General features: G+C 43.2%; 1 protein-coding gene across 1 annotated transcript in view; it reads right to left on the reverse strand.

Annotated features, from left to right (window-relative positions):
- Positions 1 to 18,740, reverse strand: part of VAX2 (ventral anterior homeobox 2) — a 229,873-nt gene that overhangs the window by 168,365 nt on the left and 42,768 nt on the right. The window contains exon 2 of the mRNA XM_069632273.1: positions 1,960 to 2,147. Coding sequence (XP_069488374.1) covers positions 1,960 to 2,147 — 188 coding nt within the window. The remainder of the gene's footprint in view (positions 1 to 1,959; positions 2,148 to 18,740) is intronic.

An 18,740-nucleotide genomic window follows, 5' to 3' on the forward strand; every position in this document is an offset into this window, starting at 1 on the left:
TGCCAGCATAGGGCACTACGAGGGCAGTCTGTCTGCCATCTGGTGATGGAGAAGGCGTAAGAGTGACCTATCATATTTATTTGTGTTTTTATGGAAGGAGAAGTGTGTCTGTGTGTATAGTCAGTCTGTGTGAGTATGGGAGGTGTGAGAGTGCATTTTTGAGTGGGTAAAGTATATATACATGGATCCATCTATGTTCATGTGATTATGTATATCTATCTATATATATATATATATATATATATATATATATATATATATATATATATATATATATATATATATATATGTTGTTGATTTGTATGTGTGTATTTTGTTGATCAGAAAAGAGTGTTTTGGGCAAGATAAAAGACTGAAAACCTTAGGGTGTCAGTCAGAGTTGGGTGGTAATGGTAACAGTATTTGGCAAATACAAGGATTTTACTGTAGGCCCAATTCAAGGTTTGATCAACTACCACAGTCAGTATTCAATGGGAGAACCACCAGCAGTATTTTTTTCTATGGGCATTCTTCCTATTTTTACCTCCACCTAAGAGGTGGTGTTAAAAAAGTCAATTTGATCCCAACTTTTTAAAACGTTTTTTCACTGTACAGAAGCGAAGTGCAGGCACATCCTTTCAATGCAGTGAAAATGGTTTTCCAAAGAGCAATGGCAAATGGGTGAAAAGTGAGGCGTTGATGATACCCACTCATCCCCATACCATAAAATGCATGTATGCATAAAAGGGTCTGAATGTGAGCGCTTTGAAACATTTTCCTGCGTATGGGCGCTATATAAATAAACAATAAAATACAACAGACCGTTTGTTGCATAAAAAATCAACAGTAGTGGCATGAACCACTACTATGCAAAAAACAAGGGAGCTCCTGGGAGTCCCTCTGCCGGACATTAGTCCCGGTTACGAGAGCCTTACCCAGAGTCTTTAGCTCACTATCTTTCACAGAGGAGAAATATCCAAATTATAACAGTCTTTGTCCTGCCCTGGGGCAGTCCAGCACCGAAATGCTAGGCAATTCTCCTCTGAACAAGAGTACCAACAGCAACCCCAGACACGTGTTTCAGTCTGGTTGGACCTCATCAGTAGGGTGGAGCTGTGCCTCTTTAAGAATAGTGAGCAAGGGGTCCACGTCTGGTTTCCCCTAGTAACTTAGAGTCAGACCCAAAGTTACTTAAAATGTGCAAAAAACAAGGGCGGGTCCTGGGAGTCCCTCTGCCGGACATTAGTCCCGGTTACGACCAGAACAAAACATGTGTGTGGGGTTACTGTTGCTACTCTTGCTCAGAGGAGAATTGCCTGGCACACATAAAATGTGTCTTCTGGTTCTGCTGACTGCAATTGGTACACTGGGCACATGGCGGCCCACTTAAGTTTCAGGGGCAAACTCCTTGACTATTTATGCTATTCCTACAAAGTTGCACTCAAATAATTGTAACTGAGGACTCGAAGACTACCCATATACAAGCTCCACCTGTGGTTCCATTATACTTTTTAATTGTTTTATGGACAAATCAAAAATAAATAAACGATGTATCTATTAGTAAAATGGCATTGGAAATGTGAATAGGGTTAATGGATGGTGTGGATGATCATTTATATGTGAAATGGGATCATGGCAGGCACCAATGACCACCTACATGGATCATCCCTGCTGCCGATAGGCATGTAAATATCACCAGGGTTCTTGCCTGGTGCCAATGGACATAAACATGTACCTGGGACCATGACTAGGTGGATAGAACATGTAAACATGCACAAGGATCATAGATGGTAGACATGTCACCTGACAGCGGATCGTAGTCTGCTATTGTCCTCTTCAATTGGCATGGCAACAGTCTGCATGAATGTATGATGAGCCCAAGGACAATGGGCATTTCACCTGGCTATGCTGTACTCTTTAAGAGACATGGCGGGTAGATGTGTGGTCCTGTAGCATCAAATGGTGCCAAACTCTGCTTACCTGGGTTTCGGAGAGGTTCAGCTGCCGGGCAAGTTCTGTCCTCTCCCTGCCCACCACGTACTGACACCGCTGGAATTCCAGCTCCAGCCGGTAGAGCTGCTCTGCAGTAAACGAGGTTCGCGTCCGCTTCGGCCGGTCCAGGTCCAGACCCTTGGGTAGAACGATTTCCCGGATTGTTCCTTTGGCATCTGTTGGGTAATCAGAAAGGTGAGTCCTTCAGTGAGAGAAGGAAAATCAGAACATCTCTTATACCAAATATCCTGCCTTCCAAGGCCTAACCCTACATCTCATAAGCCAATTTTTCCATAACAAGACATGTGTATATCTAGAGCATAGGTCCACCGCCATGGTCTCCTAGACACTAATACAATATGTGTTTTGTTACCCAACTCAATACTACTAAATGTATTGACCTCAAAAGTATGCCCACTGAGTGGATCTGCCCAGATTTGAACCTGTGACCATGACGTTAAACACGAATCACTGTAGGGAATGCTTAAGCCCACTGAGCCACAGATCTGTCTGCTGTGTTAACATCTCCATCTCCTGAGGACAATACCTGCATCTCTTAGAACAACCCATCCATCTCATAGACCGGTCCCATCCATCCTCGGACACATACCACTCCTTTCAACAGACCAATCCCTTAATCTCCCAGATAAATCCTTCCATCTTCCCACAACAGTCCATCCATCTCCCCTATCCATCCCTCCCACATTCCCATGCCAACCTCTTAATCTTCCTAGAGCATTCCTTTCATCTCATAAGGCCATCTCTTCATCCTCCGAGGTTAACACCATCCATTTTCTAGAGCAATCCCACATGTTTAAAAGACAATCCTTCCACACCCTGTGTCCATACTTGCAACCCTATAGACAATCTTGCTGGCACTACTTAGCCTCTGCTGCACTTGTATTGCTGATTACTGTTTTGTGCTATCCTCCATTTATTTTCCTTATGCCTGCAATAATTTCTGCCTGACTTCCTTCGTATCACTTCATTGCACTTTACTGTTCTGTTGTCCTTAATTTCCCTGTCATTATTTTGGAGTGTGCTTAGACATTGTAGACACTCTTTACTCCGCCCAGTGTTTGGAGGTTGGCAGAAAAAGTAGTCATGTTGAATATTCAACAATTCATTAAGAAACACTCAACGCATCTGCACAGTCCAAGTGAGCCAGCCTACCTGAACGTGTGCATGTAAATATCATCAACATGAGCCCATGAGCTCCATTGCCCCTCGTAGCATCTTAACCCTTCTATTCCACCACAGCATGTACAGTGCTGTATCTGCAAGTTTCCAAAATCTTAAGACGAATGTAGCATGCCTTGGAATTGCAATTCAGCTCTACGGAATGCTCCTCCTATACGCAACATTATCTTTGATCACAGGTCTGTAGAGGAGCAGGTGAATGCCTCACCTCTGAACCCCACCCACTCACCCCCATCCTATTGGAGTAGCAGGCAAAGAGCTACAGTTCGGAACTCGTGCTTGAATACAGAGTATTATTGGGGATTTGTGTGGTATTTTGATGTTTACTCCTATCCTTATAACATTGGCATTCACACATATTAAAGACAGTGATGAACAAGGGAATAAGATCTACACTATTGTCCCCATTAGGAGTACAAGAACCCCACTGATCTCTGTTATTAAACGACATTTTTCTCGAAAAAAGAGAGGCGCTGAAGAAAACAATGAGAGTATAAATACATATTCAGGCAGATTGGCTCATCTAGCTAACAACCTATATTACCAGCACATGAGAGAGGTGGGAGAAATAACATCAGAAGAAGGTTGCTATATTTGCTCCTTAACACCATATGCCATGAATGTGGCAAGAACATTTATTGCAAGGGAAATGCTTCCACATGATGCGAAGTGTCCCAGCCACCTGGCAGCATGTACCACCAGAGGACAATTTGAAGAAAAGTGGGCAACTCTAAGATGGCTATCAAGACCGACTTTTCCATACGAAGACACATATGTGAAAACAAAGAGAATGGAGACTGGATTAGGGTGGACAAGCAACAAACTCATGTATCCGTCCCAGTATGGAGACCCAATAAAAACTATCAAAATGAATAGAATGAATTGCTCAGACATGACTGAAAAATCAGGGGAGCCAGGATGCTGGTAAATGACACAGCTATTGGTGTATGGGTGCGTAGAAACCAGCACTGGATGGGAAGATGGCCTTATTTCATGCCCTGCACACCTATTGAAGAAAAAAGCACTTTACAAGGTACAAATGGCGAATGATGAATGCCTGGAAACATGGCTAAGCATGCAAGACTACTAACGTGGGTTGAGAGCGACGCAGGACCAGTGCATATATCGCAAGGAAAGAATACGACAACCTGCTTAAAGAATAATGGCAAGGTCTATGTTGGAAGGAATAAAGGTTGTGGAGAAATAATTGAAGTACCAGGAATGAATGGAGGAACTGGAGTGCTAATTGATCGATATTGGACTTGTGGTTCGAGAGCGTCCATGCAATTACCTAACAACTGGAGAGGAGTGTGCTCCATTTTAATGATGCACATCCCAGCATTAGTGATTCCCCAAAGTGACTTCCATATTGAGGAGTTTCCAAAAATGAATGAGTACCTAAGAAAGAAGAGATCACTTTGTCTTCATCAACTAAAAAGAGAGAACTATTTCTCATCAAAATCAATAAAGTCTTATGAAGATATTCCTGATTAATTCAAATTATTCAGTAAGACGGCTATGATAATGACACCATATTTACACCAGGACTCCAAGCAGCAGTGAATGTCACATGGTTACAAATCACTAGGTGGGAAATCTTGTAGACGATCAATGCAACAATTAAAGGATTCAGTGCAATCAAAGAAGAATTGAGAGCCATCAGGCCGATGACCCTCCAGAAAAGACATGTTCCGGACCTCATAACAGCAATGGAAGGAGGCATTTGTGCCAAGGTTTGGCTTTCTTGCAGCACATTTATAGTAGCTCAAGATGGAGAAATTGGAACTCTGACAGAAGCAATAACGATGTTAACAACCCTGCATACAAAGATGGAAGAGGAAGCTGATGAGACGGCAGGAGATGATTGGTTCGCATCTCTGTTTTCATGGATTCCATCTTGGTTGGCAAATGCTTTCAAATGACCATACTAGTGTTGGTGCTGCTAGGATTCTGTCTCATAAGGATCATCTTGGGACAATGCCAGAAGACAGCCAAAAAAGCTATTGAAATGAAGACAATGATTGACATTAACAGTGGCTCTGTAGAAAAGATGCAGATGGAAGAAACTACTCAAGAAAACATTAAGAAGAGTTCTCTTGCACCCCCAGGAACAAGGTTTTACTATCCCCAAGATCGGAAGAGGTATGTGGGACGATGGCTATTCTGTTCACCAGATTGTCGATATATGACTTGGAGTGTGGATGAACACATTCAGGCCATGTGAGGGGGGTGACGAAAATATGGGTCCCAAAGAAAAGAAAATATGATAAGATGATAGAAGAAGCAGGAATTGCAGAAGAAGAGGAAAAGAAGAGTATGGTTGAATATTCGACCAGAAGAGAGAATGTAAAGGAGCAGGGGGATGCCTCTCCTCTGATCCCCACCTCCTCACCCCCATCCTATTGGAGTAGCAGGCAAAGAGCTACAGTTGGGAACCCATGCATGAATCCATGTAATATTCCGATACAATGTTGAGTGTATGAAAGATGATATGCACTTCGGCATCCATTCAGATTGTACCCCCATGTAGAAGCAGAAGAAGGATGCTACCAGGAGGGGTGCCCACTACCAAGATGTCAGAATGTGTTTTGAATAATATAGATACACTTTAAGTAAAATCTGAAGATGACAGAATGGTGTCATAAGGGAGATGTATGAACCTATGCAGAAACAATTTGAAAATACTTAAAATGGACAATGTAACTGAAGCACAAAGAGAAACATGTACCTACAGATAAGTAATTGTGAATATAAGAAGATGAAATAACGTGCTGACCAATAACTGTAAATATGCTGTAATGCAAGGTAGAAAAGATACATAGAAGCTTGCTAAAAAGAGGTATACATATAACGTTTAGGACGGCCATTGGAAGAAAATGGATGACGGCCTGTGTTGAGAATCAACCGTGTTACCTCCAAAGACGTGCCTAGGATTTCAAATTGAAGAACTGGTGTAGAAGCTGTTTTTGCATGCAGAATAAGAGAGTACCTTGGTCTAGGATCAAGAAGGCTATTTCGAGAGATGGGTGCAAGGCACAAAGGGAGTCGAAGGAACGGACCATGTGCGTAAGACATATTTCTGCTAAGATTAGGAGAGACTAGGACATTTGCAAGTGCCAAGTACTGAACAATCACAAGGGCAAAAGCATATGTGAGGTGGGGAGAGCAAATCTCTTAAGGCAAGAGAGGGTAATGGCACCCTGTTTCATAAAAATTAAATAGTCCTAAATAAGAGGCTGAAATGGACAAAATCGTGGTCTCCTAACACGAGATTCAGATTCAGAAGCCAAAGAAAGTGCTATTAATTAAAACCGGTATACAGTGATTATAACGAAAAAGAAATAACAAATAACTTTAATAACGAAAAAAAATAATGAAAACATGTCTACTTTTTGGTTAAAAGTATATGTGGGTGTGGGGTAGGAATTTAAAAAAGGTGCCGGGTTTGGGGGGTAATAAAGAAGGGGAAACATGGGGCTCGGGGAGGGGGGGACCCAAATTAAAAAAGAGAAAGCAATTCAACATGTGTTTGTTATTTTAAATTAGTTTAAAAAGTTTTTGTTATTTATGTATTCGTTATTAACACATGGAACCATTAAAGCCCAGATGAAGATAGTGGTCTGTTCATACCCCACAATGTTCCAGAACAGTGAGCAGACTACAAGGTCAACTACAAGCAGAAGGCCTTGGCTAAGGATCAGGTCGATGACATATGATAGACTAATTGGGAAAACAAGAAATTAATTGACGCTTCTTGAGTACCTAGGCTTCATTTCTACACATATGCTGCTAAACAAGCTGAAAGTCCAAGGTTGGAGGGGGTTGCCAACCAATCATAAGGCCTGCTACGCACTTTCAGATGCAATGTTGCAGTTATCAATTTGCTGCCATATTCTCTGCTATAATCAGTATACTATGTATGTTGGTGTAGCTCATGGTATGTCCTACAGACAAGGGGCAGCCAATTAAATGTTAACACTTATGTGATTCTATAAGTAGACATGTTCCCCTAATCCAATCCATGTGGGTTGTAGGTTTTGCAAAATGCCACATAGGATGACATCATAGATGACGTATGAAAAAGTATATAAAATCTGTATACACAAGAGGGGGTGTGATAATGCATGCATCAATATTGTTAGCTGTACAACTCCCTGCTTTCTTTCATTGTGATTAAAGGAGTATTTTACCATCTTCCTTGGGTCTGTCCGGTTATTTGGTCTAAGATGTTTATTGGTAATTCCATCTAGCACATAGAGGACGCTTCAAAGTGCTACAGCACAGGTCTGACAGTGTATTGCATAATCACTGCTCTTGAACCTAGACACTCTTGTGCACTAGCATTGGCCGTATCACATGGGCAGAATGGAATGACCATGATAAATGACATTGGACCCAAAAAACCAGACAGACTGAAAGAATATGGCAAAGTACTACTTTGTCAGATCAAATAAAGTCGGGAAATCTGGCAAGCATAACAAGTCGCAGTGAACTCACTCTCCGTTACTTTTCCATTATACAAATACTTTATACCTCAATGTGCGTCAGCTATGATGTCATATATGTGGCTAAAAATAAAAACTATTGATGGGAGGGATTGGTTAAGGGAACTCATATACCTATAGTAAGTATAAGTGTTAATAACATCATTGGTTGCCTCTTATCTGTTAGGCACGCCTCAAGCTACCTCTAAATTTCGTACAATCCAGATTATAGAGAAACAATAACAGCTGATTGGCTTCTGCAACATTGGATAGCATGCCACTACATAGCCCTTTATGATTGGTTGGCATACTCTCCTAACCTTGGACATTCGGCTCGTTACCAGCACAGAAGAAAAACGAAACCAAGGTGCGGGGAACAACATCAAACCACTTCCCACTTTGGTCATTTAGCCTACAGCTCTCATCAGTTAGACCAAGAGCTAAGGCTTCTCCTTTGTAGCTGACCTTGCTGGCTGTTCTCTTCTCTGGGACTTTTTAACAGAGTGTAGGTACATCGCTGTCTTCAGTTGAAGCTTAAGGAATAGGCTTTATTTTTGAGTCTTGCACCACCTGGTAGTAGACCACGAATGTGTCCATTTCTACCTTTAATTTACTACTGTTTGATTCGATTATACTGGGTGTTATTACTCCTGTCGGCCTCTGGAGACTTGGTTGTTCCATCTCACATGTACTTTCAGTATCCTTGTTTAATACTTTGCACTTGCAAATGTTTTCGCTTCTGCTAAATCTAAGAGAAATATGTCCTTCGTTCATAGCTTATCCATGTTGACTCCCTTTGTACCTTCCAATTATTTCTTGATTTGACCTCAACAGTCTTAGCCCAAACAAATATTCTTTGTTCCTTACAGGAAAACTGTTTCCTCCGCGTCTTTCAACCTTGCAGCCTTGGTTTGTCTCTGAGATAGTTTTGACACAATCCGACGTCCATCTTTTCATCATGGCCGCTTTCCTCACGTTATTGTTTCTACTGCAGCAAGCTTCTATTTAGCTCATCTACCTTGCGTTTCTGCATATATGCATTCACTACTCGTCTGGTTACTTATCTTCTTAGGGTATATGGTTTCTTCATCTCTGCATACATGTTTCTGTTGTCACTTGAGTTAAACATTATAATTCTTTAAGTATTCGCTTATCGTTTCAGTATGTTTTAGTATCTTCTCTTCATGGCATCACTTTACTCTGGTCTGATTTAATTTATAGCTCTTCTATGTCTGATGGTGTATGCAGACATCCTTCCACCACATCAGTGCGAGGGTACATTCAATATGGTTGTCTAAGTACATAACGTCTCTCATATCTTCGATACGGTATTGGGATAGTACCTGGTGTCATGCATGTAGTCTTCCTGCTATTCTTCCAGTATGATGGAGGTGAGGGGGTGGACACTTGAGATGACATAATCTGCTTCTCTACACTCTAGAATGGCACTGATTTAGCTAGCACTGCCCTTAATTTAGACACACTAGATGGGTACTACTTCACTTAACGCTGCTTCTGAACTTCAGAACTTTGAGGGTGTAGGCAAGGTATTGCATTTGAGGGTGTGGCAAATGTATTGCACTTTGAAGAATCCTTAGGGTAATCAATGCATTGTACCTACAGGACTTTGAGGGTGTAGCTAATGTATTGCACTTAGAGGAATCCTTAGTGTAGTCCATATATCACACTTAGAAGAATTTACAGAGTGTAGCCATTGTATTGTACTTGATGAATCTTTAGAGTAGCCCACATATCACTGCTAGAAGAACTTTGAGGATGTAGCCTATGAATTGCACTTAGATGAATTTGAGGTTTTAGCCAATATATTGCACCTAGAAGATTTTTGCTGGTGTATTCCACTTAGAAGAATGTTGAGGATGTAACCACTGTATTGCACCTAGAAGACCTTTGAGGGTGTAGCCAATATATTGCACTTGGAAGAATGTCAGGGTAGCAAATGTATAGCACTTAGAAGAATTTTTGAGAGTACCCAACTGTATTTGCATTGCACTCAGATGAATCCTTAGGGTTGCCCATATATTGCACTTAGAAGAACTCGAGTTTAGCCTATTTTGCATTTAGCTGAATTTTGAGGTATAGACACTGTATTGATTAGGGTACTGTTGCCCTCTAAATCCTGCATCTATGCTTGAAAGCGCTCCACGCTCTCAAGCTTGCCACTGTACTAATCACCCCCACTCCAGCTCCTCTCCCTCATAGCCCCACAACTACTACACACATCTTAAAGGGCCAGCTGCACTACACACAATGCACACAACCACACATCCACCACAACAAACATTTGCAAACAACAAACAATCCGAGCCACTGGACAATACCCACTGGACACCACAAGCCAGTGCACACAATTAAAAGAGCACTTAGAAAGCCGACACGCACAGACGCCAGTTTCTCCTGGTTCTTCAAGCTTCAACAGAAGAGCACAACCTCTATCCTATCCCTCCTCCCTCACTAACCCACCCTCGCCCTCTTTCTTACAGAGCCACATGAGCGCCTGGAGACTATGCAAATGGTAACGGTGCGCGGTATAAATCAACTTAACATAACATAACCTAACAATCAAGGCTAACTGAGTCCTCAACTCCAAGTCCTCAACTTCAATCCTTACCGATCTGGTAACGTTGATCTATAATATTTTAAAAGCTAACCGAGTATCTAATTGAGAAAGGGCCTTGCAGCAATCACCAACCTGGCTATTACAGAAATTATTGCTGAATCATTTATGTTCCAGCAGAAATATTTCTTATCTGCTGTACATTTTCGATAAATCATTCACATGGTTTACAAATCTCTAAAACCAACTCTTAATTGCCAGACTGTTTTAGTGACATAGGGCCTCATCACATGTCCGGTGGTAACCGCGCCGGTAAAACCGGCAAGTTGCCGCCGGATGAGCACATTTTACCGGCACCTGGCTTGCCGGAAACACTGGGGAATTACAGCTCCAGCATTCCTGGACGTCAGGCACCGGTAAAATGTTAATCCCCATTCCCATAGAGTCCGAGAGGACTCTATCGGAGTGGGGAACATGGAAGCACTGGCATCCCTAATAATGGTGCCAGTGCTTCCGTGAAACTCTGCGGGCGGGTGCCATTCCACCCGCCAAATGTGACCCTGGTGGGCGGGACAGCACCCGCCCGCAGAGTCGTCATGTCCTGGTCCGGTAACAGCGGTGCCAGTAGGCTTACCGGCACCGCTGTTACTGGACCAGCACAGTCGGAATGATGCCCATAGTCACACAAGTTATTCTCAGCGGCCCTCATCTTTTATTTTGTGAGATTGTAACTTTATTTTGAAGACTATTCAATGCCATGACCATGAAATGCCATGGTACCTTTGCCTATGTTGGATTACTTTGACAAACCTTAGGCCCTACTCAGGATGGCAGACATATATTGACGATTTGCTATCAACCCTATTTCCACACATCTTCCTTTTCCCCTTGGCTGGAATGCATTTCTCTCTGCATTATCTAATTCTGGAGGGGGGAACATACCCAGTACAAAGTCAAAACCTGGATTACACCCCGGAAACGTTTAACTTCTGAAACTCTGATTACCCGGCTAAGTGCTTCTCCTCAACACAATGAGGAAGACTAACTAGCGGCATTTCATCGCTTAGCCATGAAGCTGGTCTAAGTGAATATGCCGGGAGTACAATGATGGTGGTAAACACTCCAGTGGTAGCATTCCTGTTTAGCCCCTGTGAAAGGGGAGGGGAATGGTATATCTGGCATGGGAAGGAAGGTGTAAGAGAACTCAGAGAGTACCCCCCGCCCTTAGGAAAACAAATTAAACAATGGGACTCTCACTGCCAGCATTTTTACCACCACCACTCTAGTGTCGACATATTCATGCAGGCTTCATTAAACTTGTAGATGCCATCATTGCATCTGATAAACCACTGAAAATAGGAAAATAACAAAATCCATCAAAACGATACACATCTGCCTTAGGACAGTGGGAAAAAAAGTGTGTTAAATTTCATAAGCGGATTTGGTGACAAACCGATGTCCCAGGAGAACAGAATAAATGTTAGACATTTCTACGTCCTTGCAAAAGTTCAATTTTCCAAGCATAGCATGTCCCTGTGTTATACGGCCATATACCCAGTCAAGAAAGCAAAAGGGGGTAGTTGTAGGATATCCAGGATCTACTTCCTCTAATGGGGCTAGAGTCGCAGACCTAGTCGTTTTGAACCTTTCTGAGGCATTCAAAACTGTTGACCATCAAATCCTCCTTGAGTGACTCGGGGCCCGGTATAGGTGGTCCAGTACTCCAGTGGATTGAGTCTTATTGATTCGGTCTTCTATAATCAGTCTCCTCTCCACCATTTGAACCTAAATTGCTTTTCCTATGCAGTCTGGAACTAAAAGCACTGCCCTATTGCCCTTTTCCCCCTGCACTGGCTCCCACTGCAAGCACGTATCATCTTCAAACCCTGCTGCATCATCTACAAGGCTGTTGTGCTGAGGTCTGCAAGCTACCTCACTGAGTAGCCCATCACCTCTGAAGGCCTGCGATCCACCAAATGGAAGGACATATGCAGAGGTGAACTCCACCGCAGCAGGAAGAAAATAACCAGAAGACAGGCCTTCTCTGTCTAGCCACCCTACTCTGGAACCACCTTCCCGTCAACACCAGACTCACCTTCCCGCTTCTACATTTCAGGAAGGGGCTCAAAACCCTCATCTTCAAGGAATAGTACCACCCTAACGCATACACCCTTCACTCCTCACCTAACCTGAGACTGGGTGATTAGCTCCCCTGTTTCCCCCCGTTTCCTCCCCTGGTTGCTTGTAGATTCCCTGCTGGTAAATTGCTTGCCTCTCACTCCCCCATTGTTAGCGCCCCGCTCCCTTGTATCTCTGCTTCGGTCACTGTGTACTACCCCCTGTAAGTATTTCTATTTGTATGTAGTGAGTTTTATATAGTGCTTTCTCCAAAGCGCAGAGCATTAAAAGTTACAAAAATGATACAATGGTCATAAGTGTAAAGGTGAAATCGAGTGATGGCTGCACATCAAGTTTCAGTTGATAGAAATGGAGGAAAGAAGATGAGTTTTAAGATGAGTTCCAAAATGTTTGGAGGGAGGGAGATGATCGAATGTCAAGAGGCAGAGTATTCCAGTGTTTAGGGGCAAGCAATGAAAAGCACTGAAAGTTTGAAGAGACGTAAGAGGGTTTGGGTCCTGCGAGCAGATGACGATGTTGGGAACTGAGAGAACGAGGGGGGAGAATAGAGAGATCAGCGAGATAGTCTGGAGAGAGACTGTGGATACATTTGATAACAATAACCAGGAAACAGAAACGAAGGCGAAAGTCAAAGGGTAAAAGGGAATTGCAAGAAGAGTAGGAGTAATGGGGGCATATGTGGAGGTAAGAAAGATTGGAGATTAATGGCAGAGTTAAAGACAGAACAATGGGAGTGATATGGGAGGTGGGAAGTCCAAAGAGAAGAGCCGCGCAGTAGTCAATTTGAGACAGTACTGAGGAAGCGATAAGCAGTTTGGTAGATTCAAAGGATAGGAAAGGGCGGATGTGATGAATGTTAAACAGATGGAAGCGGTAGATATGAGCTGTGCAAGTTATATGACCGGAAAAGTCGAGCGAAGAGTCAAAAGTAGCAACATTATCACGTTAAGAGGATGAGAATAGAAGGAAAGTAGGAGGGAAGAAAAGACCAGAGGCAGAAGGGCAAGCGAAGGAAAAGAAGGAGGGAAAAATAACAGTTCAGTTTTAGAGGGGTTGAGATGTAAAAAGTGGGATTACAACCAGGTTTAGACCACAGACCGAAGGGTATATACAGAGTTTGTAGAGAATCAGAGAAAGAGGAAAACAAAAAGAATATCTGTGTATCGTCAGCATAGAAGTAACAAGAGAGTTTGAAACAGTCAATTAGAGCATGGAGAGCGATAGTGGTAATAGAGAAGAGAATCGTTTGGGAGCACCATTAAGAAGGGGGTCGGTGGTAGAGAATTGGCTGGACCAAGAGACAGAGTAGGATCAGTCAGAGATATTGGACTGGAAACGGTTGTGAACATTGCCAGACAAACTATGGGAAGTGAGTGAAGAAAGACGAGTGGGGTGATCGACGGTGTCAAAGGCAGCTGAGAGGTCAAAGAAACTTAGAAAAGAACAAAGCGTATTGTGACCGGCAGACAGGAGTTAGAAACGTGGAGTAAGGTGGGCTCGATGGAGTGAGCAGGACGGAAACCAGATTGTAGTGAGGGAAGTGAAGAAGAGGATAGGAGAAAAGCTGACGTTTGAGAGTAGACTACCCTCACTAAGATTTTGGAGAGGACAGGGGGAAGAAAAATCTGATTAAAATTAGAGGGTGCGGGGGAAGAAAAATCAGCTCGAAATTAGAGGGTGAGGGTGGTTCAAGAGAGGTTTTTTTGAGGATGGGAATGATGACGGCCTGTTTAAAAGGAGACACAATGGAGGAGGTGGTAAGAGAAAGATTAAGGAGAGAGGTGGGATAGGGAGTGAGCAGAGGATGGATGGAAGAAATAAGGGCAGAGGAAATAGGGTATGTCAGAGATGTGGTGGGGTGAGCTTGGGAAATAAAAGAGGCAGTGTCAGAGTCAGTAACAGGAGAGAAAGATGAGAAATAAGAAGGAATAGAGAAGACATTTGAGGGGGGGAACCAGAGTTGTAGGCGAAGAACATAGAAACGAGACCTTGGAAGTTAAGTAGTTAGCAAAATCCGTACATGAAATGGGGGGGATTTGGAGGAAGGATAAGGACCGGGGGGAGAGAGCATTCTGTCAATAAGGAGTTGAAAGAGTTGGCGGGGTGATGACAGAGAGAGAGCAAGAGAGAGAGAGAAGTACTGTTTATTAGCTGTGAAATCTAGAGCATTGTATGAGGTGTGAAGAGCAGATAGGGTGGTAATTAAGCAATAAGCCCATAACAGGTAATACCCCAGGGCCCATAGTTACAGACCCAGGTGAAGCAAGGGCCTTAACGCAAGCCTGGGGCATTACCTGAAGTGGTAATGCTCCCCTGTGAGGGGCTTATTGCTATTAGTACTCTGGCCCGTAAGACCAGAGTACTATTGTCTTTTTTTCACTTGCGAGATGCTGTCAGCGTTTCACAACTGAAAAAAAGAAAAAAGACAAAAAATGGCCACCACGGAACGGGGTGAAGGGACTATACGTAGTACCATCTCTCTTTCCAAAGCAGCCATTGAAACAACGAACAAAAAAGTAATTAAAAAAAGCCTGCCAGGAAATGGGAGAAGGGACTAAATATAGTCCCTCCTCCCTTCCAATGGTGTCCATTGAAAAAAGAAACAATCAAAACAGAAATTGGCCCTAATAGAAAGGGAAAAGGGACTACATGTAGTCCATTCTCCTCTCCATGGAGGCCACTCGCGGAAGGAACCCCGGGGCCACAGCGGTGAGCGGAGCCTTGTCGAGCAGGTAAGGACCCAGTGAATGTCAATCAGATCGTTTGAAACAATGTGATTGTCCCTCACCGGGTATTAATATCTGATAGGAGGTAAGATTTCCTCCAGCATCACTCAGCCTTTCATAAAGAGGAGCTTATATATAAGAGCGGAGGTGGTGGGCCATGGTTGCAGTGGTTTATGAGAAGAAAATTACAGAAGTACACAAAGATTCAACGGTGGTGAGAATGCCGTTATGTAATTGGAAGCTGCTTGGCCCCAAGAGCAAGAAGAGGAAAGGTGTGAAGGGGGAAGGTACAAAGAAAGAGAAGAAAGGAATAGGGAGAAATCAGTGTGGCGTAGGTCACACTGCAGACATTGAGATGGGGAAGGGATGGGAGAGAGAGGCATGGGAAGTGAAGAAGAGAATGACCAGAGTGAATGGTTAGAGAGAGAGAGACAGAATATGCAGAGACGGAAGTATCCGGGGTGGGAAGAAAGGTCGAGATCAAGAGATGAGCCAGAGGCATGGGCAGGGGGAGAAGGAATGGAATGAAGTTGAATTGGCTGGGGGGGCTGTACGGTAGGAGTAGTGAGTAGAAGAGTGTTGAAGTTTAAAATCACTTAGTAGATAAAAGACAGATGCGAGAGGGATAAAGGAAGTAAGAAGAGAGCCAAGATTCTCATAAAAACTAGATAGGGTATGGAAGGTCGATAGAGAGTAAGACAAGCCAGGGGATGTGGACTAATGAATGATATTCAAATGTGGTAAAGGAAGGGAGGTTGAGAATTGAAGGATGAAGAACCCAGGAGGAATGGCATAAGACACCAATACCAGCATGAGAAGAGAGAGAGTTTAGTGAGCGCATTAGAGAGGAACGTAGGGACTGCCGTGTTGTAAAGGAAGATGCAGGTTTCCGTAAGACATAAGCACTGCCGATTGAGTCTAAAAAGAGATCAAGAATTTAGTGGGATTTATTGCAGGTAGATTGGGCATTCCAGAGACCAATTGAAATAGTAGAGAGTAGAAAAGGGATATGTATGGTAAGTAAAAATTTGAGGGATTGCGATATAAGGATGAATGGCCCGAGGAAGGTCGTCTGGGCAGGTGGACTGGAATTGTAGAGGACATGATGGAATTTGTCGCCGGGAGGATAGCTCAGGGGCAATGCGCTTGCCCTGGATGGAAGACAATGCGGAGCAACACAGGTTCAATCCCTGAGTCCGCGCTTAGCATCCTCTGGGTATTAAGCGTGCTATAAATGACCATTTACAATTACAAAAATTACAATCACAAAACAAAAATGGAGAAGGATTAACAGGAAGTGTAGAGGATTTTTGCCCACACTATGGAAACAGAATGGAGGATGAGGTCAGATATAGGAGCGACAAACGAAAAAGAGTGGTTTAGCTGAAGGAAACCGGTGCAAACAGAGGCAAACAGGAGTAGATAATGGTCGCCCCTTGAACGGGACGACCAAGGCTGAGACGCCCAGGAGTAGATACAGATAATGGTGGGGAGAGTCACATCAGGCGTCACTTGAAGGGCTGCAGTGGTGGAGCAACGACCACCATGCACGCCGGTGTGAATGAGGGAGCACAGGAGGGCCAAGAGCAGGTAAGCCGCTCAAGTGGAGAACGTACCATGGGCTCCAGCACTCAGCTAGGTAGACCGGGAGCCACCATGGACCAGGAGCAGATGGAAGTAGCCATAAATTGTAAAGTTCTCTGTTGCTTCCCAAACCTAGGTCATAATAATAATAATAATATTATAATAATTGGGATTTTTTTTAGGATAGCAAAAATAATTTTTACTCTAAAAACAAATACCATTTTGTAATTCATACATCTTTGCACCCGATGATTCCTGCAAACGAAGAAATGTGTTTTTACCGGATATGCCTCCTTGAATTCACTAATATTAGAGCTTCTTCCTGTGGCACTGCTCTTCTGGTACCATTCATCCCAACGTATCGAAGGAGCTGCTTCGTTTTATGAGGCTTATGAGCAGGTCTGGTAACACCCTGTACTATAGACACCCAAACCTATGCCCTTTCTAAGCAGCTCTGGTGTATTCAGAATGAAGCTGCAAAAGCTCCCCTGAAAGGAGCCTGATGGGATCATACATCACCAGCCCACGGGTAACTTCACTGGTAGCCTAAAGACAAGGCTGCGCGACCGTTGCATGGAGCCAATTCTTTTCATGTGCCACCTAATGTACAACGTATCTTCCCTCTTCTTGCCACATATCAACAACAGCAATCTTCTTGTGAGAAGCCACTCCCTCTGCTTTCAAGCAGCCAAATTCTGGAACAGTATTCCAGCACAAATCCTTTCTCAAGACAAATCACTCCGTCTCCAAAGACAACCACCTTCCTCTCCCTGACACCAGTCGTTCCACCAAACCAGAGCAAAGCCTTCTTCTCCCCAGACTTGCACCTCCATCCGCAGACCAACGTTTCCAAGCCTGACCAATCCCTCCATACCACAACCCCCAGGATAATATCTTCCTCTTCCCAAATAAAACTTTTCCATACTCCATAGTAACCTATCCACTTGTTTTCATTATTATTACGTATATCTGGATTGTAATAAACCTTTAGACATTACAGCATCAATCGTCTTCCATTAAATCAATAACATAAACATAACAAAATTATAATCCATTCATCTCTTGTCAACATTAAAATCCTAACAGTCTAGTTAATTATATTACATTGCTATTCCATACTTTGTACTACTTATGGTGATTGGTGTTCTGCTATAATGTACCCCACATACATACAATTGCAATATCCATCAACATACTCATTGCCAAGCAATTTGTATGCGTTCTCGACAAAGTTCACAAGTGCAATGATCATCGGTCTGTTGGTGGCAGCAAGCAATGAGAACCGTAATACTTCTGCATTGTCAACCATTACGTCGCCAAGAAACTTCTGGAACTATCAATCTCTGGCCATACTTATTCCCTGCCATTCTAAAACATGATGCTTCCAAGATTCGCTGATGATCTTGCAGAGGTGACGTTGCCTGTCCTCACGTGAAAGCCCGCGCCTAGGACCCACAGTGTCCAAGGTGCATAGTATGTTAAATCTAAACCTCAGACATGTTGTCCTGACTTTATGGTCCAGGAACAACCATCAGCATCCTGGCAGCTTGTCTTATTGAATTGCTTACTGACATAGGTATAGAGTACAAATGCCTTATATGTTTGTATGGTGTCACAGTGCTTACACCAATCCCATAGTTTGACTTTCCTTTGTACTAAATTTGGGTTGGTTCTTAAATCATCAAGTGAAGCCCCGATACTGTCCAAAACTAGTAAGCATTCAGTGTACATATTGATTGATGCACCTGGTGTGCCGGCTTGACAGATAGCACTGAGGTCCTCGTTTAGGGATTGCTTAATTGGACTCAATATTTTGTTAAACATCATCAGATTCTTACAGGTGATGATAGAGTCCAATGACTGTAAACCAAACTCAACTCTTATGAAGACCTGTTGAAGAGCAGGTGGACACGTCATCCCTAGCTCCTGCCCCCCCACCTCCGTCATATTGGAACAGCAGGTGAAGGCGCCAAAGTGAGCCACCAGGTATCATCCCAATACCACATTGAGTGTATGAGAGACGATGTGCACTCAGACAACCGTATCGAATGCACCCTCGCA

Source organism: Ambystoma mexicanum, chromosome 6q (genome assembly GCF_040938575.1).
Source record: "Ambystoma mexicanum isolate Mex_15411 chromosome 6q, UKY_AmexF1_1, whole genome shotgun sequence".
NCBI classification, from domain to species: Eukaryota; Metazoa; Chordata; class Amphibia; order Caudata; family Ambystomatidae; genus Ambystoma; species Ambystoma mexicanum.